Here is a 26,361-nt window from a genome sequence, read left to right as displayed (position 1 = left end):
GTTTAAGAAAAGATTTCATTTAATACTGCTTTTTAAGAACTAATATTAACATTTATCAATCTTGTTTTTCTTTTTATTTTCTCTTGATTCACGTTTTTCAATTAATTTTTGTATACAGAAAATTGAATTTTTAATTATACAGAAACTCATTATATTATATATATATATATATATTAATTAATTAATTAAACTTGAAACAACTGATTAATTCAGAACACTAAAGAAATGTTTCCTCCTAAATCAAGAAAAAGGAAAGTTAGAAGGGAGCTGTAGTAATAGTAATCAAATATCATTTCATTCGCACTTTTCTGGTTTATATTATTGGAATAAATAAGATTGTCTATACCAGGTTAGATCCATTGATGGGATCATTCAATCTCGATCTCGGTCGGGCCATCCTCTTGTACAGATCCTTGAGTATCAACTTCCTCCGTGAGTCCAGCTGATTCCACTGTCTTCTTAACCCATTCCTTTAGTGGATCTTCGTTCAAATCAAGCCTTAAAAGTCCAGCAAATAGCCCACCTGCAAACGCCACTGGCTCCTACAACAATTCAAATTACTTTACTTTGACATGATATGTCTGATTATGAACTACAAAAGACATGGAAAAATTGGAGTTGGTAAAGCGAGTGTTTTCATCTAAAGAATTCATACCTCCCAGCTATTGAAGCCTCGACATCTAATTCTATATAGTTCAGAAGGAACCATGCTAAAAAAGAATCCTAATGCATCTTTGAAACCAGGATTGCCTATTTAGTTTCAAATGATGAAAAACCAATAAACATTAAAACATTCAGTCTCAACAAGTGATTGGGACTGATTCAATTCTATGGATATGTACTTGAGATAATGACACGATGTTTACTTTTCACTTCAGCAGTCTCCATAGCAGTATGAATTTTGGAAAACAACTAACAGCATGGGCTTGTTTGCATTGTTTAAGCGCTTAAAAAATTAATCCAAAAACGTCTAGTATCTCACAACTGAACCTGGTGCCATATCGTGAGTTCAAAAATATCGGTGTGAAAGTGAGTGCAACATGGTGACAACGACGAGCCTTAGAGATGAGATGCTAATACAGTAAGCTTTCTAGAAAACTTTCAATCTTACTTAATAACAAGGCAAGAATCAGCGAACTAAATGTGTTGAAGCACCAATACTGGATTCTTCCAGCCAGAACAGGACTCGTCAATCTTGAGGGCATCCATTGGAACATTTCCTACTTAGATTTCATTGATGGAAAGAATTTGAATAACTACCAAGTAGTGTAGCTGTACCGACACAATTGAAGGGGAAAATGAGTTTAGTTTCAGTCTTTTGTATGGTATGAAACTATGAATCAAGTAGAACTTTAAAAGAGGTTTCTTCTCGGAGATAAGTAGCTAGAGTGGCATACAACTTTTAGATTAATCTGTGAATGCTCTGTCACTGAGGTAGCAGGAAACAAAGAAACCAATACCACAACTGTCTTGTTAACTTCTTCCTCTAGAATTTTGGTTCTACTGTAAGGTAACCAATATAGGAATAATGTGAAGAACGGGTTTGGATTTGTGAAAGTGAAGCCAAATAAAGATATCCTCTAGTTGAGAAAATACTAAATTGCCAAAATTTCCATTAAAGTCTGCATTACTCCCCGCCGAAGTTCTCTATTGCTTAAAGTTTACAAATTATAAACATCTTTATGCAATTTTCTGAACAAATAACCTTCCAGATCATAAAGGCATATAATTTTTCTCCTTTGATGTTAGTTCGAGGTTACTATTGGCAGATAAAAAAAAGCTGACTCAACAATACTTATATTATGCAGTGGTTATCATCAGAGAGATAGAATGATTGCTTGAGTTTCTTATACCAACGGTCCGACATAGTTCTAATACTTTCAACATGACATGACTAGAAAAAATTTAGATTCATGCATCCATCTATCCTAACTCGCACTTGTAGACCAAATTTGTAACTCTGCTTGAAGATAATTAGTGTTTTAAGTGCTATGGGAATAGAATGGGAAATTAATTGAATCCTCCATATTTTGAACATACTTAGAAATCAAGACCTTAATCCAGGAACAAACTAAGCGAATGAACACAACAGCCAAAACCCAGGAAGGGTTCTTGATGTACGAATTAATGGGATACCTTAAGAGCTTCTTTGAGTACAGGATCCTCAACAGGGTTGAAGAAAAATGCGGAGATGCCATTTGTAGAATTGTTGGAGCCGAGACGAAGAAAGCTACTGCGCATAGGTTTCTTGGATGATAAAATGGAATGATGACTCCGTGCCTTCAATTTCCCCATTTCTCCAAACTTCAATAGAATCAAAGAAGAAAATCGATAACATCGGAGAAGAGACATAAGAAGCAAATAATAGAAAAGAGCGAAAGCAATTGAAGAGAGTAGAAATGGGCATACCAGAACGCTCGCAGTAGAAGAGGAGTGAAGAAGAAGAGCGGCCATGGTTAATCTCTGATGATGCTAATGGAGCAGAGTTGCTTGTGATTGATTGAAGGATGGAAGAAGAAGATGATATTTGCGTTGGATTTAAGGTAATGGCTTCAAATTGCCTTCATTTCTTCTTACAATTGACCAAACATTTCGAAAAACAACCACATGCCCATCGTGTTCTTTCTACATTAGATTTAATTCCACACATCCACCGAATAAAATATATATACAATAATAATAATAATAATAATAAAACCATAACTTTCCCAGCCACCATTTTGTCGAAAGTACTAATTTCCATCAAATATTCGTGTATGTCACAATTATAATCAAATCATACAAATAGAATGAATTAAAATTCAATATTGAAATGACACATCTATATTAACCTCGAAAAAAAAAATGAAAAAGACAATTTAAAATTATGAAGAAAAGAAAAGTATTTTCAAGCATTTCAATTATCAAATATACATTCCATCAGAAAACTCATTAACTCAACAGTTTTAACTCGAATAATTAATTACAGTCTTCAAAATTTAGAATAAAATATGCATCACTTCAAAACTCCTAAATTATCTTTAATATTAAAATGACACATCTATATTAACCTCCAAAAAAAAAAAAAAAAAACAACACATAAACGTTTGTTAAACGAATACTCTCAGTGGAGAAGAAAAAAATTAAGTATTTCAATTACCTAAACTACCATCTATAACTTCAATGAAGCACCAACTAAATTTCATTAACTCAATTACTGTCTTCAAAATTTAGAACAAAATGAAACATCCTCTCAAAACTCTAAGTTACATTTAATATTACACACTGAACTATCTTACATTGAACCCTATAGACATTCTTTCCTTTCATTCGTCCTCATCATCAGAGCTAGCATATGCCAAACCTAGTAAACTCTTGACAGGATTTTCAGCTTCCGTCTCTCCTTCAGTTTTGTTTGTTTTCACTAACGGGTTCTCTTTCACCTTGTCATTGTTATTGTCATGCTTTGGATTTGATAAATCTGATAGATTTGAAACTCTGGGTCTTTTGGGTTTAACTTCCACTACTCTTTTCAATAGATCTTGCTGTCTGCAATCCAGAAATCATTGATAATTTATAATGAGTGAAGTACACAGACAATCTGCCTGATCCAACAGAAAACATTAAGCGTAACGGGAATGCAATCATTAGTGGTAAAGCACAGACAGAGACCTAATTCCACTCTTTGGCTTTGGCTCAACACGAAGAGCCAAGGGAACAGATGCGGGTGCAGAATCAGCCAAACTAGCAGCTTTGTATTGATTTGTTAAGGAAATGAGACAGTAAAATGAGGGGTTGAGAGATTATTTTATCTATGAGGAGAGAAATTTTGGAAGGAAAAGGGAAGCCACCATAGCTACTTTGAATCCCTAATCAACATGGGAGTATCTTTAATTTCCATCACTACAAGTTTTCATAATGAAAAAAGGATATCTTGAATGCTGCAAAGGCTCGTTTCTCAGTGCGTCTAAGGAGGCGCTCTGCATCCTCCTCCGCTTCCATCTGCTCCTTAAGATAGAGCAAATCATCACTGTCCAAGGCTGCAAACTCCAAACTCGAGTTAAAATTAAAAATCCAAAACTAGTATCAAGAATTGTTAGGGGATGCACAAACAAAGACAGAGACAGAGAGTGTTACCGCCTCGTCCATGAAGGTAACCTCCACGTTCTCCTGCAACCTCTTGCATCTGCTTGTATCAGCCACCCGGTAAGAAAAGCCAAGATCCCTGCCAGGGCATGTTATTAGAAAACTTTCCGAAGAATTTCACAAGAGAAACCACACAGCTTGAAAACCAAGTATAACAAATATTACACTACTAACAAGGCATAAGTAGAAAATGTGGGAAACCTGCAGATAATCTAATTCTACTGGGAATGCGATTTTTCTTTTTTTATAGGCCACTTCAATTAACAACGTATGGAGGCCAATAATTTCTACAGGAAATGAAATGGTTTTCTTGACAAGTAAAAATACAACTTAGGCTAGTTCTTGCCTTCAGTGAAATGAAATATACGTCTCCTAGTGAAAGTGAGTATGAAATGATTAAAAGAGAGGAAGCAGAGGAACTCTTGCAAAGAACCAAGGCTAAAAATTCAAATTTAAATCTAGGTCACCTGGATATATTGGTTACCTGTATCTATAAATTCAACAACTCGTGTGCCCAAATACATATAAGCTTTAGGTCTAAACAGCTTGGGAAAATTAACAAAAATATAAATACTGCAGATACAGCTGAAGATCAGGGAACCAATTGCTTGGAACAGGGACCTATATCACTAAACCAACCTTTAGGTCACGCTTGAGATAACCCTGTTCATACTAAGGAAAATAGATTTGGGATTTGACTTTCTTTGCAAGATGTAATCAGTACAAGAGAACAAAAGTGTTCGCTCAAGCACATGAGAATTTAAAGCTTCGTCAAATGACAAGCTGGCTCTACAAAAACAGTCAGCTGTTAAGTGTTCAATGTTCTATTTATGAGACATTTAAAAATAAAACATTCCAAGTTTAAGAAATGCTGGCAAATCAGAGAAGCATGGAAGCTCTATCCAGAATACCTATCTTCCTATCCAAATCAATCACTGTCAAAGAAAGTCAAGAAATAGACAACAATAAACAGAACGAGGCAACAAAATTTTAATAATAATTTCTTAAATCAGCAAATTACAAGGGAAATAATAAGCAGTATATAGTCATTTACGGTCCCATAGGTTGGCCATATCATAAATAATGGATTATATAACCCTCTCACTTCAAATTCATTGTAATATTCCTACACTACAAAGATAGCATTTTTCAATTCTTTCTTTCCTTTTTTACATCTATATTTCTGGAGCCTTAATTCTACGTTCATGACCCACCTCGGAAATCATCAGAGAGGCTTAGCAGTTAGCCCACCCAATGCTGCTCCAAGACAAGGTTTAACACTTTGTTGAGTTTTTCATGAAGACCTAAGTTGAAAACTTGAAAGTTGAGAGTGATATAACATACTCATAGAAATCAACTGTTCAAGAAATCCAAAGAAAAAGAATGGAACTTCATATTTGCCAAACTTTAAAAGAAGAAAGTAGGGGGACATTGAGTGAATACACAAACCACAAGTAAATTACTGCATTAAAAAATAATAAGTTGCAGTTTTACGCAGAAAAGAGGGATTTATTAGATCAACTCGTTTGCGCTGTGTCTTCTTACAGCGATCGTATAGAAAGAATAAGAATGCCGCGTAAAGTAATGAACATTGTCAAGTTGATAGTCAATTTCCTCCATTTTTTTCTATGTAATCGATGCAGTGTCCAACTACAACTAGTAAGAGTGTTATTAAGAGAACAAACTCTTAGGAAATTATCATGTTACACGTTGAGATTGCTCAGTCCAATTGGGGAAAACGTTAACTCAATAAACCAACAAATGATTATACGATGAACAGAGAAAGATAGAGAAGCTAAATAAAAGGAAACTTATCGAGAAAAAACACGAAAAAAGGTGGCTTAGGCAAAATTGCGCTAACCTTCGCAACCATCCGTTGAAAGGTAATATCTTCATCGTCAATCTTATCCTTCCCTTTACCCCATTTTTTGTCTGCAAATATAAGAGCAATGGGAATGGGGGTCAGAAAAACACAAAATAAGAACAAGAATCAGAGGCCCAGTAAGATAATTAAATGTGGGAACCTTTTGGGTCTGAGAGATTGGTGTATTCACGAACTTCTTTCCCAGCCATAGCTATGAATCTGGATTGCTTCCCTACAAACTAGAAATCAAGAGGAAACCCCTTTGGCAGGCTCCCTCCCTGCTTCTCCCTTGGCGCCTAGAGAGATTGACCAGCAAAACAGAAACCAAAAATCACTGGAGATTGCGTTTGCGTTTGCGTTCGTGTGTGAGAAGCGAAGCAAACAAGCATTGAATCTTCGAGAAGGGTAATTTGGATTTGAGCTTTACGGCCCAAATTATCGGGCTTTTCAGGTGAAAGCCCTTACAAATATTTATATTTCCTTATTTTATTTTATTTTTATATTAAATTTATTTTCTCTCAATATTTTTTTATCAGTAACAATTCCCCTATTTTATTTTCTTCTTAATTTTTTTTGACCTAAAATTAAAAAGAAAAAAGGTTTTTAAAGAAGTTTTTAAAATTTAGTTTGATTTATCCTATCTATTCTCCCACTTTCCACTTATCCCATAAAAAAAGATAGATTTGTCGTGTATTTCACCGTGATCATTCAAAATTAGCCATCTAATGTTGCTCCAATATTTTTCTAATGAGATTTCAATTTAAATTCACGATGAAAAGTAGTAAGGTTTTAAGTTATGGATCATTGATCACTGATAAATCACTTATCATGTTCAATTCTCCAAATATTATTGATCAATAACTATTTGATATGGAATTTGTATATATTCATAACATCTTGTATAACTGAATGGCTAAAGGATATTACAAAGTATTTGGACTCCCTTCCTTTAGGCACGTGTAACTAATTGAAATGTATGACGGGCACCAACATTACTTGTGACTTCATTAATTCCTTAAAAGAATAAAATAATTCACTGTTGAGTAGTACATCAAATAATATGTTAATGAAATCTATCATAGCTTTAGCCCCTCTTAAAGTTGCTATTTGATTTAGAAAGACGTTTTTTTTCAAATTATGTTATATATAAGAGGTTCTAGGTTGTGTAGTTGGTAATTGAGTTGTTTTGTTTTTAAAATAATAATAATAATTTTGTACAATTTTTGTTAAGACCAACGTTTATACATTTAAAATACGTATACACTAAACCAATAACATATTTAAATTATCAATAGTCGACCATAACTATAACTAGAATTATAGCCATAATATATTGATCTAAATATTAACCAATTATGAATTCAATTGTAATAAAACACTATAATTACCTTTAATCAGATTAAAATACATCTTAAACCTTGAAACTAAAAAATGTAATGGGCTCAAAATCCTAGGAGGATATGAACACATAATATACATAAGAAAACTGAATGGTGTGAATTATTGAATATTTTGGAAAGGCAAGTGGAAAGATGACACCAAATTTGGCCTTGAAATAAAATAATAAATAGGTAATTCTAAAATATAATAGATCTCAAAATGCTGGTCACACCCCTAAGACTGTGGGGGAGTTTTTCAATTAAGTAGAGATCGTTAATATTTTTCTATCTGATCATAAATAAATGAAAAAGGAAAAGAAAAGGTGAGTTTAGAATTTTAAATGTTGTACAAATGGGAAGGGGAGAATGGCCCAAAACCCAAAAGAGATTTTATAATATTAAGACATACAAAACCCCACCACTTTCTCATCATAAATTGGTTTCTTTTAGTACTATATATTAAAAAAAAAAAAATAGAATAGACATATTTATTTTTAAATTAGGATGGAATTTTAGTGGAGAAAGAATAGGACAACAAAGTAATGTTATGTTTTCATGTATCTTCACCAAGAACATATTATTAATCCAAATTTAATATATATACTATGGAATTAAGATATTTTGTTTTGTAGATTCAATTAACATCTATTTTATTTTCTTCTAAGAAATTGAAAATAATTTATTGGGTCATTTTCCCTTCCCATTTTGTACAATATTTAAAGGATATTAGAAAGTATTTGTATTCTCATTTAATTTCTACTTATGCAGTTGATTATTTTAATTTTCTAACAATCAGAGCTCATTTCTAATACTATAATTTAACTTTTAATTTTCAATTTTCAATATATTGTTTTAGAGTCCTAAAATTGTAGAGGGGCAAGGATTAAAAAAAAATTCCTTGAAAAAAACATCTTATATAAATTCTTAGGAAAAGGCATTCTCGATCATATTTTTCTTCTTATTTACATATATATTAATTTTCAATTTTCATTATTCTAGAAAGGTGTGTTCTCCTTGTTAAATTGAAAATAATTACTATGATTATTTAGTAGGAATTTTATGTTTGAATTGAATGTTGATTATTTTAATTTAGAGTTATAATGAGATAATTGATGTAATGTGTATATTTCAATGCCAAAATCACAATTTTTTTATTTATTTTTAAATCTATCGTTGTTCTACCATCATTAAATTTCATAAATAACATAATGACAAAGAAATGATTCACTACTATCATCGGATTTCATAAATAACGTAACGACAAAGAAATGATCACCACAAACATCGGATTTCATAAATAACGTAATGACAAAGAATGACCAGATGTGAATTGACAAACGTGGAATATGTTTCATGATACAAAAGGTGCATTAACGTAACGCATAATTATAGAATTAACTAACGTTACTTTCCTTTTTAGGTATATTTGTTCAATGTTGTCTAGAATTAGGTAGTAAAAAAATTCCAAAACCGAACAAAATCTATATTTTAAGATTTTACGTGTAACTTTGTAACGTATCGACGACAACCTAAAAAGGAAAAAGTCTATAGTACATAGTTCCTTCGCAAAGATATTTTCACATGAAAATAATACTATTGTAATAGTATATAAGTTGTGACCAACATGAAACATAACTCAACTAACATAAAAAAAATACACTCTCAATGATCAAGAGATTAAATAAGACGTTCGAAACTCAACTCCACGTGATGTTATACTAAATAATAATATAATAATAATGCATGCATACATGTTAAAAGAGTCTTTGAAGATGAATGGATAAAAACTTGAATAAAAGAAAAGAATAAGAATTCATTGCATGAATTATGAAGCTTTTATAAAAGGTGAAGAAAGCGTTACAAAAAAAAAAAACAAGTGAAGATAAACCAAGAAAGAAGCAAAATTCTAAAAAAATATGTATTCTCAATCTTAATTACATATATTAATTAATTGTGTTAATTTGTTGTCAATTATGTAAAATTTTCTAAAAAATCTAAAGATAAGGATGTGATCATTGACCAATAATAATTAACTGCATTTATCTATAGTGAGACTACTTAGTATGCTCGAATTGAATGTGTTGATTATTTTAATTTAGTGTATAATGAATTTAGTTTAGTATGTATGTATTAATGTTAGAATGATACGTTTTTTATTGTTTTTAAAAATGACGTTTATGTTATTCTCCTAATCATCAAATTTCATGAATAACGACAGAGTATGATTAGATGCAAGTCGACAAAGGTGAGATACATTTTATTATATAAAAGATATTAATAACATGTCATTATTAGAATTATTTAACCGTATCTTTCGTTTTCAAGGTATATTTGTCGAGCAATATTATCTGAACTTGGTAATAAGAAATGAAAAAAAGATAATATATATCCATCTAAGATTTTATGTAGTGATTTAGGTAGCATGTTAACAATAATCGGTCTAAAAAATAATTTCTCATAAAAATAATAATAATTTTTTCAATGTTTAACTAAAAACAATATTATATGTATATGACCCACGTGAAACTTTGACATATACTTAATTCTCTCATAAATTAATTAGGTACATGTAAACTGGCCTGGACACATTGACAGATATAAAAAAAATAAATGTTTAAATATCTACTCCAAATATTGTACACTAAATAATAATATGACAAAAATGTATACGTATTAAAAGAGTATCGCAATAAATTTTTTTAAGTACTTACAAATAAAATTTTGAATGAAAGTAAAAGTGGAGGGTTCAGTTTGCATGAATTATGAAGCTTTTTTAGAAGGTAAAAAGATGGTTACAAAACGTATAACTGAAATACAATAAAAAAAAAAGAACAAATCGTAAATGGAAGGTAATACTGAATTCAGTTATATTTTGTTTGTATATTAAAAATTCATCTTGAGAATTAAAAAAAGAAAAAAATACATGAATTTGAATATAGCCAATTCTTAAAGAAGTGCAATATTCTTTCAAATAAAAAAATGGTCCGAGAAATTTGAAAAAAAGAAAGAAAGAAAACCATCTTACAAATTTTCAAAGGAAAATGAATTAATTCTCCCATATTTCTTATCTTTAATACATAATTGATTTTCAATTTTCATTATTTTAAAGATATATGTCTAACCGTTATTTCAATTTGTTTAAGTTTCAATAATTATAATAATCGACGTATATTATTTTAGTTTAGAGTATAATGTTTTGATATGTAATGTGTAATCTAAAATAATCTATTATTTTTATATCCTCAATACTTCCTGACCGACGACAAAGTATGTCATATATGTGTTGATTTTTCGTGTGTGATAAGCTTAAATAGCATGTCAACAATAACTTAAACAAGAAGAATGACATGGTCGTTTATCTATCAAAATATTTTCACACATAAAATTAAAATTTTTAAAAAATATTTCAATATTTAATGAAATACAATAGTGTATTTTTGATCAATATAAAGTATACAGTTACAACAAAAAGGCATTCGTAATTAAGTGTCAAAATGTTTAATACACTCAAGGATATAATAATATAACAATAATGTATACATGTCAAGAGAGTCTCAAGGACTTTTGAAGAGTAAAGATAAGAATTTGAATAAAAGCAAAAATGGAAGGTTACGTTCACATTGCATGAATAATTATGAAAAAGGTGGGAAAGAAAGAGCGTTACAAAAACATGTAAGTTTGCATGAAGAGATATAATATAATTAGTTTCAAATGAAAAAGAAACAAAAACAACATAAAGTTAGAAAGATAATAATGAATTCAGTTATTATCTTTTGTTTGTATATATCATAGAAACTTGAAAAATAATGCATGAAGAATTTGAAGACATCCAATACTTAAAAATAGAGGAATTGCAAATTCTCTCAAATTGAAAAGTAGAAAAGAAAAAAATTACAATGCATCTTAACAATTTCTTAATGGAAATTAAATACTCAATCAAGTTCGATATAATTGTATAAAAATTAATGAATAAACATAACACATCATCATATAGTAAAAGCAACTAAATGATATCTTCTATTTTAATTAGTACTAAAATATGACCAAAAATGAGAGAAAAAAAATATCTTAGATTGATTTTGTGTGTCGGCTTAGGTAGCATACCAATGGTAACGTAAAAAGGAAAAATTATATCGTAGTTGTTCCTCTGTAAAGATATTATATTTTTTTATTAAAAATTATAAAAAAAATTCAGTATTTAAATTAATTAAATACAATTTTATTTTCATAATCAACACGAGCATGTAGCTCAACTAACATTCAAGTATACACTTTCGACCGATAGATTAATTGGAAGTTTGAATCTTCATGTCCACGTATTGTTGTACTAGATAATTATATAATAGTAATATATGTGTGTTAAAAAAGACTCACAAACTTTTGAAGAGTATAAATAAAAAAAAGTTTGAATGAAAACAAAAATGAAGAGTTCATTGCATAAAATATAAAATTTTTTAATTAGAGCGAGCGTTACAAAACGTAAAACTTATAAAAGGGAATAATGAGTTTTGTTATATTTTGTTTCTACATGAAAAGTTTATTTGAGAAATTTGAAAGAAAAAAAAGAATTTCAAAACAATTATATTCTCTCAGATAAAAAATTTATTCAAAAAAAAAAGAGAAGAAAGTTATCTTACAAATTCTTTAAAGTAAAATACATTTTCTCGTAATTCTTATCAATTTGTTAGAGTTAAATAACTGTGAAGGTGAGAACTGAATCATTTATATTTATCTAGTGAGCTTCATATTTGAATTTACACCGATTATTTTAATTTAGATTATAATAAATAAGCGTAACATGTGTATATTTTAGGGCTAGGATGAGAGCTACATATTTGGAAAAAATCATGTTGTTCTTCTATATCCTCATATTTAATGAATGACGACAAAGTATGAGACGCTAGTCGACAAAATACGATACGTTTCATGATATAAAAGGTGAATCGATCATCCAAGACATCATTATTGAATCAACTAACGATATCTTCTTTTTTTGTATACTGTCGGACGTTATCGTTCTAATAAAACAATATCAAAAAAGAACAAAATCTAAGATTTTGTCCGTTGATGATTCAACAACATATGAACGATAACCTAATTTAAAAATAAGTATTCTTAAGATATTATTTCGTAAAAATAATAAAATTTCAATATTTAACTAAACGTAATATTTTACTTTTATCGTCCACATGAACATAACTCAATTGACATAAAATACTTACTCTTGTATCGTTGAACTAAATAATAATAATAATAAAAATACACATGTCAAAAGAGCCTAATAGACTTTTGCGGAGTAATGATAAAAATTTGAATAAAAGTAAATATTGAAAGTTCATTGTATGATGAGTTATTGTGAAGCTTAATTTTTTAGACGGCGAAAAGAATATTACAAAATGTAAAAGTGACTTAGGAGAATAATATAATATTAATTTTGGAAAAATAAATAAGAAGAAATGAATAGAGGTTGAGAAAGAAATAATGAGAGAGGGAAACTCCAAATGTTGAAAGCATGAGGAAACGGGGAGTGTGAGAAGAGAGGATTTGGTTACCTTTTATTCAAATTACAATGGTTTGGTTTCTTTTCTTTTTTCCAATGAACTAGAGTAGATCGGTTCGGTTTTCCGGTTTAGTAGGCGAAATTTTGGTTTAAAATCGAACCGAACCAACCTAATGTTTTCTATATAACCCAACCATTTTTACTCAACCTCCACATTCTTCACAGAGTCATCTTCCCTTCACATTCTTCGTACTCTTCAACTTCTTCTTCTTCTTCACACCCCTTACCAACTACATTGCTCCATTGATTGTCTTTGCTTGCCTTGCTGCCTTCGAATATGTTCTTAGGATTTGAGGTACCTCTCACTCTCATGATATGGTGATTGATTTTGCCACGAACACCATGTACTACTAATTTTATTTTATTTTTTCTCTTGAAGTAACCTTGCAGCGGAGGAATAAAGTTGACATCATGTTGTCTTTTAATAAAATGTAAGCGATTCTCCATTTATAAGAATTTTTTTTTGATAAATAAACAACTTTCACATATTTTAAATCCTTGAACTTTTAACTTTTTTTTTTCCTTTAGATCATGATTAGATCATGAGTACTTTGTACAAGAACATGTTTTTTTCCCCTCACTATTAAAATTACGAATGTAATGGTGGACTTTGAGGAAATATAATCCTTTCTGCAATTGATGAAGTTAATACTATTAAATCGTATTTTAATTCTTAGAAACATACAAAATTGAAGTGGAGGAACTTGCTTTGAATTTTGATATTAGGCTTTTTATGGATTTTGAACATCTATTTTGAAATCTTACTTGTGGTTTAGTGTTTTGAATATTTTATCCGTAAATTTGATTTTAAATCGAGTTCACGTGTTTTCTTTTATTTCGATAAATTTTTACCTTTATACATTTCAATTTTATTATGTTATTAAACTTTGTTTGAAAAAAAAAACCAATGAAACCAAAGCAAAACAACTAAACTCATTTTTTTAGAAAAGGATTTGGTTTAGATTCATAATTTATAGGGAATTAGTTTTGAGTGAGAGAAAAAGAGAAACGAAAGCATAAAGTTTGGACCAAAAATAAGTGAGAACCCAACACACAAAAACACCGTTACCTTTCAAAGTTGAAAGATGGAAACCCCATTCGTAATTTCAAAACGGCGATTCTTACACGTTTACACCGCATTGTAGGCCCCACCTTTTACACCCCCAATTCCCTTTTTCTGTTATATTGTAAAAACCAAAACCAAAACCAAAATCAATAATAATAATTTGATGAATAAAAATTAATTAAAAGTAATATTTTCGGTAATCTTAAATTTAATGGGTAATACTCTCTCTCCCACACACCGAATATTTCCAGAAGCAAAAGAAAGAATCTGTAGCCACAGCCCACAGTGGGATAGAGAAGAAGGAGCATTTGGGTTTTTGATTTTCACAAAATAAACTCCAACACCCTCCACCCACTTCACCCCCTTTTCTTATCCAATTTGTAAGCTCTACCTCTGTTTCCTTGCTTCTTTTTTTTTTTTTCCCCTTTGATTGTTGTTATTTTCTTTTAGTTTGTAGTTTTAGCCTCATGCTTTTCTGGGCACCCACTCAATTTGTAATTACTGTTTAGAAATTGAAAGATGAACATCTTCTTCGGTCAATACCATAATTAGCTTCAATGGGATTTTTACTATTGTTGTTGTTATTATTTTTTATTTTTTTGTTATTGTGTTTTCACTTCCAGAAATGAAGTTCTCAGTTTAGATTGGTTTCAATTATGTTTTTGCATTTCTTTATCATTGCTTTCTGCGGCAACCCTTTTCCCTTTTCGATTATTTACTCATGCCTATGCCCGACTTGATCTGAAGATCTTGATTTTAGGTTTTGGCAATTGTTGTTTTCATTGCTCTTTCTCTCTGTAAGTGTAATTGTCGTTCTTCTTTTAGATGGGCATGCACTTAATTTGTTTCTCGATCTGTTCCCGTTGCTTGCATGCACTTAGGTTTTTCTTAATTCAGATTGTTGGAAATTGTTCAATGATTTTCCCTCCTAGATTCATTTTTTACATATTTGTAACAGTATGCAACGCTTTCCTTTCTTTTTTTTTGTTTTTTTTTTTTTGGGTATTACCATTCGATTTATTAGCTAGCCACTTAGTTGACACTTTCATTCGCATGGAATGATTGAGGAATTAACATTCTACTTTCATTGTTCGCTGACATTGCATTTTAATGCTGCTAGTTGTAAGAGGGTCGGTTCATTTGGATCCTATAAACATGTTGGAGGGTCCATCTTATCTCATCTCGAGGGACTTGCCTAGCTCTTGCGAACAAGAAAGCAAATGGGTTTACAATACTTTCCGTGTGATTGAGATGACGAATAAGAAGCATCACTTAGAAGATATGGAACAACCTCCAGCAAAAAAGTTATGCAAGTTGATAGATGGTGCTCACAATGGAGGGGAAGATTTAAATCTTCCAGCAACCTTAGTTGACGATCAGGATAAGCAGCATTGCGGTGGAGACCAGTCGGATTCAGGTTCGTTGATCCAACAACTTGGTCGGGACATGTCAATTAATTGTCTCCTCTACTGCTCAAGATCAGAATATGGCTCAATTGCCTCATTGAATCGGAGCTTCCGATCTCTTATTACAAGTGGTGAACTTTATAAACTACGGAGGCGGATGGGCATCATTGAACATTGGATTTACTTCTCCTGCAGCCTTCTTGAATGGGATGCATATGATCCAAACTCTAACCGTTGGATGCGTCTGCCTATAATGGCATCAAATGAATGTTTCATGTCATCAGATAAGGAGTCCTTGGCTGTTGGGACTGAACTTCTTGTTTTTGGGAAGGAAACGATGTCCCAAGTTATATATAGATACAGTATTTTGAATAACACATGGTCATCTGGGATGAATATGAATACACCTAGATTTCTGTTTGGTTCCGCTAGTCTTGGGGAAGTTGCAATACTAGCTGGTGGTTGTGATCCAAAAGGGAACCTCCTGAACTCAGCCGAGCTTTATAATTCTGAGACAGGAACTTGGGTCACTCTTCCTAGAATGAACAAAGCAAGGAAAATGTGCTCTGCAGTATTTCTTGAGGGAAAGTTCTATGTGATTGGCGGAACTGGGGCAGGTAACACAACTCTTACTTGTGGTGAAGAATATGATTTGAAGACTCGGACGTGGCGTGAGATACCTAACATGTACCCGGGGCGAAATGCTGGAGATGGGGCTGGTGTGCCAGTTGCTGCAGTTGAGGCACCTCCTTTGGTTGCAGTAGTAAATGAAAATTTGTATGCTGCAGATTATGCACATAGGGAGGTAAAAAGATATGACAAGGCAAGAAAATCGTGGGTGGCTGTAGGCCGATTGCCCGAGCGTGTGGTCTCAACAAATGGTTGGGGGTTGGCATTTAGGGCTTGTGGAGATCGACTAGTCGTCATTGGTGGACCGAGGGCTTTAGGTGGACGTATGATTGAGATATACTCTTGGGCCCCAGATCAAGGCCAGCTGCATTGGGATGTGCTTGCCAGCAGGCAGTTAGGAAATTTTGTGTATAACTGTGCAGTCATGGGATGCTGAGGCGTCCGGTATGCTTAACAACAACCCTCTGTGCTGTCTGGAGTCATTTCATAAAGGACTTCTTCATGATCCTCACTTTTCAAGGCAAGCTATCTCTCTCTGCCTTCTGCTGCTGTGGAAATTGCGGTGATATTTAAACACAGATAGAATAGGTCCAATTGAAGAAGGTAGAATCTTTCTCTTGTTTCTATTTATTGCTTTTATATCTCCCCTGTTTTTCCTTTACTGTGAGATATTCTCATATGTCCGTATCATTTAGAACAGTCAAAAAAAAAAAAAAAAAAAAAAAAGAAATAATCTGAAGCGCTGATGCATGTTTTTAGGTTGCTTTGACTATGTGCACAAGTTCAAATCCAAATTACTGAATTGTGAAGTGAAATAATTTTGTAACGTTCTCATCTTTTTCCTTGAAACCAAAATCCCCTCCCCCTATCCCCCCACCCCCATTGCAAGCAATTAATGTGTAAAAACCGAAAAAATGGAAAGAAAAACTAAAAATAATCTCTCCCTCATAATCACAGTAACTGGAATGGCATATGAGAGCTACATACTTTTGGGTTTCCACTTTTTCTGAATTTGATTGAAATGATGAGATAAAAGAATTTTAACCATGAAAGGGATTGTAAAGTTATTGAAATATTTTCCAACTGGGATCCTTTTCAGCAAGGGAGGGGGTCCTTAGCAACTAGAATCCTTATCAGGATCCCTTCTCTCATCCTATGATTGTATATATATATATAAAATCCATGTAGGCATTGTGTCCAATCTTAACCATACAGTGAAAGCTCTGAATGCCAATGTCAGGCAACCCAAAATTGCTCTATTTAGTCTGCATTTTCACATATTTGTTAAGTGGCCCCCAATGATGAGTTCATAAACTTCCTTACCATATTTTGATACGGAATCGGCATAGGCAATGCCATTGAGTTGGGGTGTTTTTATATAGTATAGTATAGTATAGTGAAAGAGAAGGGAGGGAAACTGGGTTTACAGTGGCCTGCCCTCCCCCTCCCCCCCCCCCCCCCCCCCCCGGGAACAAAGGGTCGTGGGGCGTACTTATGGGCTGAAAGAGCCCACCTGAAAGCTGAAACTGTAGCCCTGGTGCACAGCTCGTTAACCCCTTCCCTTCCCTTCTCAATTTCTAAACTACCTGCCCTTGGCCCCTACCTTTTCTAACATCTAGATCTCTTCTGTACCTCTCTCTCTCTAAAATATCTTTTACATTAAAATTTGAATATGATTGAAACTCATATAACTCTCCTACTTATGGCCTTTCTAACCATGGAAATATGGTCCCATAAATTAAAAAAAGAAAAACAGAAAAGTGCTTCAAATCAACTCAATCAGGAGGGGGAGATAAAGAGAAAAAAAAAAAAAAATAGAGGGAGAGGGAGGGAGGGAGATTCTTTGTAATATCATTATTTGCTCAACAACTGACAACCGTTGTTGTCTATATATGAATGAACAATAATAATAATGATAAATTAATATTCTTTTGCTTATTATTATTGCTTTCATTTGCTTTTTAAGTATACACACACAGGGAAATAAATTTGATTTTCATTAAAGAAAGAAAAGAAAAAAAAAAAGGAAAAAGAAGGATTTAAATGGGGGGTTTGAACTTGAAGTGTGTGCATGAGTGGTGAGGTAGTGATTATTAATTTTGGAAGGCAGAGCAGAGTAAGTAAGTCCCCTTTGATTGAGTTTCAGTTTTGTGGGGTATGCTGCCCTCAAAATTAGGGCAAAACATCCAAAGAGGTTTGGTAAGTTAGGACTGAAATACAATACAATTATTGAATTTACATTACAAATGCCAATGTCAGTGAATTTTTTAGAAAAAAAATTATTATACTTTCTTTTTATTTTTTTTGGTGTCTGGGCCCTCTCCCCATTAACACAGGATGCCCCATTCACAGCTCAGTGGCCTTTTCTTTTCAATTTTCCATTTCTTTTTCCACTAAACTTAATTTTTTTTTAATTACTATACACATACATATATATAATATAGATTTATTTGTGTAACGAAAATTTTGATCGATTTAAATGTTCTGTTTTGAGTATTTTGAATAATGTTTTTACGTTTGCTTCGTTGGCTGTGGAGATATTCACGTGCTCCCATCTTTCTTATTCAACCCTCTTAGCTCCTTAACTCTATTTATTACTTACTAATAACATATTTATTTCTTTTCTATATAAAAAAAAACAATTATTTCTACAATAAAACTATATATTATCATGTTTTAGAAAAGAGAACCTTTCCTTTTCCCTCTCTTTCTTTTTTCCTTCCTTCTTCTCCTCCTCTTCAATGGCCGCCCACAAACCCTCGTTTGCCACTCGTTTGGGTTGTTGACGATGCTTGCTTGCATTAAAATATTTTAATAGAAAATAAGGTGACATTTGAATATGAAGTAAAGTTTTAATGAAGGGATTAAGAGTGATATGTGAATATGAAGTAAAGTTTAGGAGTGAAATTGTTGGTTTGAACGCTCGATTACCCACATGCAAATTAATTTAAATTTCAAAGACCCAAACAATATGTATATATTTTTTCCTTGGGTTCTTTTAATACACTCACATGCCTAATTATAATAGGTAATGGACCAATATAATATGTACATAAATATAGTACTGAATTGGCATTGGCAATTAGAGTCTTAGCGTCGCCATATGACACATAGAAACAAATTAAAATCATCATCTCTTTTATTTTATTTGTTTTTGTTTTTAGAATAATTTAACGATTTATTTGTTTGTAAAAATGTAAACTAATTCCAAGAAATTACTTCCAAGTGTATAATAATGAGAAGAGTAAACACACATGTACTTGAAAACTCAAAAAAAGAAAAAAGAAGATGTAAAGTTAACATACTAATAAATGATGAATTGGGTGTGATGTAGTTAACTACTAAGTACTCTCCGAGTAACTATTTCCTCGCTAATATGTACCAAAGTGCTAAGGTACAACATTGGAACACACAAAATTAAAATTAATTATAATGTTGACGCATGAAACATACAAACAAAGTTGTTTTGTATATAAATATATCACAATAGTACCAAACCTAATTTAATATATCATGATTTTTTTGTCATTTGGATGTCATTTCTTTTGTATAATGACTTAAAAATTAGTTATTTTTTCTTGTAAAATTGGGAGTAATTTATTTGAGTTTTTCTGAGTTACGTCCCAATCTATTTGAAGTATATTATAATCAATCTTCGTTGAATTGACATAAAATTAGAATCAAACCTTGGAATTAAGTGTTTGATTATTTTCAACACCACATATTACAAGAAAAGCAAAAAGAAATTGATGTTCATTATTGTGAGTCTGCAACTAAACAACTGATCAGTACTTCTTAAGGCTAAACCTACTGCTTCGTCCTTGGCTGCAGAATACTATATATATATAATATACACATGTTTACATTTATTTTTTAAAATAGGCCAAGGGGTAAACTATTTTTCAAATAGTTAAGTTTCCTTTTAATATTTATGGTGACTCATTACTTGATTATTCATTATCTAATAATCAAGTAATGAATACGGATATAGCTAGGAAGTAACACACAGTTTGAGATTGGTAATTATATATAGTAGACAATAGAGTAGGAGGAACATATGGACAAATTAGCCATAAAGTGATAGTTAGTACATGGCACATGGACTTAATGAAATAGAAAGGCCATGAACATGCATAACAACAATCTGTCTTTTTAAGTGAACTCTTATCTAACAACTACGTTACGTCTAATCTTTTTTTAAATTTAAAATACAATTTGAATTCTAAATTAACATATCAAGAAAAGAGAGAACAATGATTTACATGTGTTGAAAGAAAGAACAAAACGTCGATATCAAAATTTAAATGAGAGAAAAAAATACATACTGACATTCACGTACATGACAACGAAGTAAATTTGTACTTTTGGAAGAAAGCAGAGATCAACTTGTAAACTAAAGGAAACTAGACCCTGATTCTAAAGTTAGAGTTGAAGAACTTTGTAAATAAGAAAAAGTTAAAAATTAAAGTTAACTCATTAGAGTTATAATAATGTATTTATAGAAAGAATAACATGAAGTTTATCCGAAGAATAACATCAAGATTTATGTTCGTTTTTTCTTGGTTTTTGATCTATTTCTTTAGAATCAAAACTAAATTGGAAGACTATATAATTAGGGTAAGAATAGAAATAGAAAGACAAAAAGAAGGTGGAAGTAGAGAGGAAATGACCATTCATGAAGATAACGATTTGGTTTCAAAGATTTCATTTGGATTTGAAGTTGAAGGAAGGAACTCAAATAACCCTTAGCTCTAACTCTTCACTTTGTAAAATGTTTGTTTCACACTGCTCCTTTCTGACACTTTCTTTTTTCTTTTTTGTACCATTCTCTCTCTCTCTCTCTCTTTCTCACCCCATAAAAAGAAGGAAAAATAAAAAGAAAAAAAAAACCTTATCGCAATTAGAACAGAAACAAACATGATTGGGCTTTTAATTCTTGGAAGGGGAACATTAAAAATTTAACAATAACTTACACAAAATTAAAGAGTTGGTCTGTCTATATGTATGTTTTAGTAATGGAAAATCATTTGATTTGTCGCAGAAATTGAGCACATAGATTAGATAATAGATATACATACGAATACAATATTCCCTCACAAGACACAAAGTTTGGAAAGAAACAACGAATGTGGTTTGGTATTGGTAGTTTGTTTTACGAATTAAAAAAGATTGTTAGTTGGGAAATTTTCAATTAAGATTTGTCTTATTTTTCGAATTTTATATTTTTTTTAAAAAAATGTATAAATCCAAAAAAGAAATGTAGATTAAAAAAGAAAAAGAAAAGAAGTGGTAAGTAAAGGAACGACATATACGAAGAAGGTGCGTTGATTTGTCGCAACAAAAGTGAGACCGTAGAAGGGATCTTCTCGTAGAAACGACAGGTGTTCGATTGTCGTAAGCTGATGGGCTTTGATTGTGGGCCTTCTCACTGTTCATATTGTAAGAAAATGGGCCAGCCGTGATTGGAACTTTCTCTTCTACCCTTTTTAAAACCTCATTCTTCCCCTCTCCCTAGAAGCTAAAACACAAACAACATTCCTTTTTTGTTCTCTCCAAATTTGCTTCTTTTTTTTCTTTTCATCCATGGCTTCCTCCAAATTAGGTGATAATGAGCTTAAAAATCTTGTCTCCAAATTGCGAACTTTGCTCCCTCAACTCAACCATAAGCCCGACAACTCCTCCGAGGTACTTAATCTCGTTGTCGTCTACTTAATTTCTTCTTTAACTTAACTTAACTAAGGATAAATATAATTAGTTTTTGAGTTTAGTAGTGATTAAGGTGTGTTATGTGTATAGGCATCGACGGGGGAGATATTGAAGGAGACGTGTGATTATATAAAGAAATTGCAAAAGGAAGTGGATGACTTAAGTGAGAGGCTATGGAAGCAGCTGGATTCAATGGGTGTTGACTTTGAAATGGTTAAAGATCTTCTAATTTTTACTTAATTAGTCTCATTTGTATGCGTTTGTATTTTGAAACCGATGAGTTTGGTCTCTTCAGCGTTACCAAACAACCGACAGTTGAGAGAGAAAAAGGGTTGTGGATTCTATAATATTTCTATATATATTATATGTATTTTTCTATTTTTCCATACTTCTTTTATATATATATGTGTGTGTGTGTGTGTGTGTGTGTTGGTCTCATGTTTGATATTCAGTTCTATGCCTTTAATTGAAAAGGGATAAAAAGAATAATAATCAATGTAGAGATAAAAGGTGGTGAACTCTTTTAAATTTGGACAAGAATATCATTTTTGGTGTCTAAATTTTTAGTCTATTTTGTGATGATATATATTAGATTTGGGTTTATGTTTTATTTGGTCGCTAGAATTTTAAAACTATTACATTTTTACCCTTGGATTTTATTTTTATTTGAGAGTCATCAAGATTTTACACTATTATTTTTTTTTATCCTTATACTATTACTTATTAAGTTTTCACTAATGCATATTTTTTTTGCTCGTTTATGTTAATTTTCTATTACAATAATTTAAATAGTTTTCTACTGATTTCTAGTCACTAATAAAATTAGTTAAAAATATCTAACCCTAAGGTTAAAAGTGAGCATCACTAGTGCTACAATGTTTGAAAACTTAAAAATCAATTAAAAATCAAACTCAAGACAAAATTAAAAAGAAAAAGTAGAAATGAAACTCACACATAAAAAACACTATAGATAAACTATAAGGATACAATTAATTTCCATCTAAACTTTCAAAATATGCATACCCAAAGGATACATATATTCTAAAAATTTTAACTTTTAGAGAGAAATAATTAGTAAGGAATTTAATGTAAAGTGTTGAGATTACAATTATTACTTCTTCGTCATAGTTGAGATGATATGAACCAAGAGAAACCCCCTAAAACCCTAAACCATACCATACCATATCATGCATCTATTTTATATCTTATTAGTACACTTTACACCTCCTTTTTTAGATTTTATTTGATACCCATCATCGGTTATTTCAAGGGGAGAATCAATATGCAAATTGAGGGCCTTATATTTGAAGACTAAAATATTATCATATTTTATTTATTAAACGTGTAACGAGAAACATGCAACGAATATTAAATCATCGAAAATTTGACAAACTTCTAAAAACAAAAAGGTCCATCTTTAAAGAGAACAAATTATAAACCAACCATTTTCTTCTTATAAATAAATAAATAACCATCACCACAAATTCAAGGATAGAAGTATCGATGTCGATAGATAAAAGATAATGCCGGTGTAAATTTTGACATGAGGGTATAAATTTAAAAGAAATAGACAAAAAAATTACAACATAATACAAAATTTTAAATGTTTTTGAGGCGAAATGAGGCGGAAATCATGAAACTTTCCAATGGTAAAAGAACAAACTTATATGAAATCTGTGTCAAGATCATGAAATAAAGACAGTAACCATTCAAAAGTTGGAATGTCTAAAATGCCAAACAAAGAATCATTGTATCCATTTAATTCAATCCCCACTACATTCCAAATAGGGAATGAATGAATTCAAATGGTCTCAAACATCCCCTAGTTAATTAATTAATTTAAGTTAACCATCCTTAAAAGAAATAATATAAGAGATAATGGGAAGGATTTAAATTACATTCTTTCATGTAGATAATAAAAAGAATAGATTGTATTACAAATTAGAGAATTTCATTGTGTTAGAGAAGCAAGACTAAAAAAGTTCATAAACATTAATTGTGACAATTACCTCAACCTCAACTTCATAAACATTAATTTTCAAATAAATACAATTTCCAAAGTACCAACAAGGATTGATTTTTTTTTTCTTTTTATTGAGGAAAAAAGAAAAAAAAAAAACAAACAAAAACAAAGAGGTATTTGTATTGAACATGATGATGATGATGATATGGTGATGGTGATGATGATGATTACATTTTAAAAAGAAATTTAGTGAAGTGGCATATTAAATTTGTCAAGAATGACGTGGATGTTAGCCACAATGGCCAAGCTGTTGCTTACGTATTCTATGGACTTTTTCATCCTCCTCTTCACCTCTTCAAACGACGTCGAATCCATCTCCTCCACTCCATCCAAACAGCTTTCTTCATTCGTCATCGCACTGCTCATCCACGTCTGAATGTTCCCGATCTTACTCTCCGTCAACGTCATCTCCCCGGAACCGCCTCTCATTTCTGCCACCGACTCATTGACTTGGCTAATTGCGTCTTCGATTTGGCTCTGGCAGTCCTTCAAAGCTGCTGCTGCTCCCCCGTCGCCCTCTGCCCCTAGGGTTTTTACCCATCGGGATATGTTAGAGAGTTCGTTGAGGGAAACTTGGAGAGAGAGGTTTAAAATGAGTTCGGGATCGGGTTGAGGAGAGGAATTGAGAGAAGAGATTGAGGTGAAGCAGGAATTAGGGTAACGAGTTACGTTGCAGATGATGCTGATTGTGTGGGCAGCATTATTGGATGATGATTTGTTGTCGGGGGTGGAGTTGTGGGTGTAGACTCCGACGATCAGACTGATGATTAGAGCGGTGAGGAGGAGGGCGGAGATGGCGGCGGCGAAGCGGAGTGGGAGAGAATAATTGTGGTTGTTGGGGAATTTGGAGTTTGGTTTGGAGGGCGGCGGGGGAATTTGATGTTCGAGGTCGAGGTTGTGGTGAGTGAGTTTGCCATAGCCTTTGAGAGCATTGATTTGATCCATGTTTGCAAATTGATTTTGTGTTTGATCGGTTTTCGTTCAAATTTAGAGAATGAAGGAAGGAAGAAAGAAAGTTCGTTCCTTTCAAGTTTGCAAGGGAAAGGCAAAGTCAAAGTCAAAGATAAACCCACAGTTTTCATTTATTCTACTCATCAACGTGTGGGGATTTTATTTTTTTCTAAGTTCTCTTTCTCAATGAGATGGTTAGATTTGGGCTGAGTTGCCACTAAATAAAAGCCCAACCAAATGCAAACAATAATAAATTGTTGTGTAGATGTAAATAATGTAACCATTTTAGGAATCAAGTTCATTATCACAAAAATTATAAAATGCAAAAACTGATCAACTAAGAAAAAAAGTATAATTGGAAGTAAATAGATATATACTACTAGGAATGGAAGGCATTGGGTCCAAAATAAGAGTGTGTTGCTTTCCCATTGCCATTACATCTCATTCTCTACACACAAGATTGGACTCAACATCCAATCAATCTTTCTTGTTTGTTACGAAAAAAGGTCTTATCAATCCTTCTCAATTCTTTGGCTCCATATCAACCAAACCTATACAACCTTTGTTATCTTGGAGTCTTCCAACCCCCTTTTTTGTTACTCAAAATCTATGATGTTTCCTAAACATCTAACAATAAATAAATAAAAAGCTCTTTTTTTTTTTTTTTTTTTTCTTTTAGTTTGTAAGTTTTTGTTTGATTTTTCAAATTACTGGGTAAAATATAGACGGTAAAGGAAAAGAAATATACAAAATGGTTTTCAAAGGAAGTCTATCGATTGAAACTAAATAAAATATATTTCAAATGGATTCTCTTATTTTCTTTTCCCCTAGATAATGGATCTTATTAAGGTTATGCCAAATGCCAACCAATAGAATAAGGGATAATCGGGTGTGCTTATATATATATATATAAAGAATAGTTTTTGGCATTTTGTTAAAAGAGGAAAAAGAAATAAAAGAAAAACAATAAATGGGATATACCAACCTCACCACACCCATTGCCCATTATAACTCTTTCTTTAAACCTTTCCATTCCATTTGGGCAAAGAACATTTGCTCCCCCACTTGCCTTTTCTTTTCCTTTATAATATAATTAATCAACTAATTAAAAATTTTAAGACTTCAAAGCAATATTTCATGCCACCTGTCAATTTGGACTTATTTACACTATTTTTAATTAGTTAAATTCCTATATATAAAAGTTGTGAACCACATTAATTTTTCCCATGGACCATATAAAAGAATCACTTTTGATAAAAGAAAGATTAATTTCATTTGAAAGACAACTTCTTTAAACATGCCAACTTTTTCCTTAACTAACCACAACGAATTAAGAAAAAGCAGATTCTCTTAATTTTCTTTTTAATACTTTGCCATATATATGACAATATAACTTTACTATAAGTCAAAATTGTTATATTTATAAAGTAAAAAAAAAAAAAAAGGAAATACATTCTTTTGTTAAAGAAAAACTAAAACTGCTTATACCCATCAAAATTTATGTGTAGTACAACGTCAAGAAATTTAATGAATGTAATTATGAAATGTAAAGACATTGTTTATCATTTGAAGGAAGAAAATTTTTGTCAGTTATGAGAATAAAAATGTTAACAAGAAATTTCTTCTCTGCAAGAATAGAATTATAATATAT

The 26,361-nt window shown here is 31.6% G+C and overlaps 5 protein-coding genes across 5 annotated transcripts; 2 read left to right on the top strand and 3 right to left on the bottom strand.

Moving 5' to 3' along the window:
- Positions 1–268: 268 nt before the first annotated feature.
- LOC103484480 (UPF0426 protein At1g28150, chloroplastic) lies at positions 269–2,679 on the bottom strand. The gene is made up of 3 exons (XM_008441607.3): positions 2,410–2,679; positions 2,137–2,304; positions 269–542 (listed from the first exon to the last, which is right to left on the bottom strand). Exons 1-3 carry the CDS (start codon positions 2,452–2,454, stop codon positions 369–371), a joined length of 387 nt encoding a protein of 128 aa, XP_008439829.1. The 5' UTR covers positions 2,455–2,679; the 3' UTR covers positions 269–368.
- A 475-nt stretch (positions 2,680–3,154) lies between these two features.
- On the bottom strand, positions 3,155–6,387 carry LOC103484557 (uncharacterized). The gene is made up of 6 exons (XM_008441726.3): positions 6,150–6,387; positions 5,987–6,057; positions 4,117–4,165; positions 3,913–4,019; positions 3,652–3,734; positions 3,155–3,528 (listed from the first exon to the last, which is right to left on the bottom strand). The coding sequence occupies exons 1-6, from the start codon at positions 6,196–6,198 to the stop codon at positions 3,306–3,308; spliced, it is 582 nt and encodes a 193-aa protein (XP_008439948.1). The 5' UTR covers positions 6,199–6,387; the 3' UTR covers positions 3,155–3,305.
- Positions 6,388–14,196: 7,809 nt separating this feature from the next.
- On the top strand, positions 14,197–16,856 carry LOC103484631 (F-box/kelch-repeat protein At1g74510). Its single transcript, XM_008441851.3, has 2 exons — positions 14,197–14,374; positions 15,115–16,856. Exon 2 carries the CDS (start codon positions 15,150–15,152, stop codon positions 16,464–16,466), a length of 1,317 nt encoding a protein of 438 aa, XP_008440073.1. The 5' UTR covers positions 14,197–14,374; positions 15,115–15,149; the 3' UTR covers positions 16,467–16,856.
- Positions 16,857–21,556: 4,700 nt separating this feature from the next.
- LOC103484708 (transcription factor PRE5-like) lies at positions 21,557–22,124 on the top strand. Its single transcript, XM_008441978.3, has 2 exons — positions 21,557–21,715; positions 21,827–22,124. The coding sequence occupies exons 1-2, from the start codon at positions 21,614–21,616 to the stop codon at positions 21,974–21,976; spliced, it is 252 nt and encodes an 83-aa protein (XP_008440200.1). The 5' UTR covers positions 21,557–21,613; the 3' UTR covers positions 21,977–22,124.
- Positions 22,125–23,945: 1,821 nt separating this feature from the next.
- On the bottom strand, positions 23,946–24,704 carry LOC103484779 (pectinesterase 3). Its single transcript, XM_008442102.2, has one exon. It carries the CDS (start codon positions 24,702–24,704, stop codon positions 23,946–23,948), a length of 759 nt encoding a protein of 252 aa, XP_008440324.1.
- Between the last annotated feature and the right edge of the window lie 1,657 nt (positions 24,705–26,361).

Source organism: Cucumis melo, chromosome 12 (genome assembly GCF_025177605.1).
Source record: "Cucumis melo cultivar AY chromosome 12, USDA_Cmelo_AY_1.0, whole genome shotgun sequence".
Classification (NCBI taxonomy): domain Eukaryota; kingdom Viridiplantae; phylum Streptophyta; class Magnoliopsida; order Cucurbitales; family Cucurbitaceae; genus Cucumis; species Cucumis melo.
The sequence above is the reverse complement of the archived record's forward strand: the minus strand, read 5'-3'. Positions and strand labels throughout refer to the sequence as shown.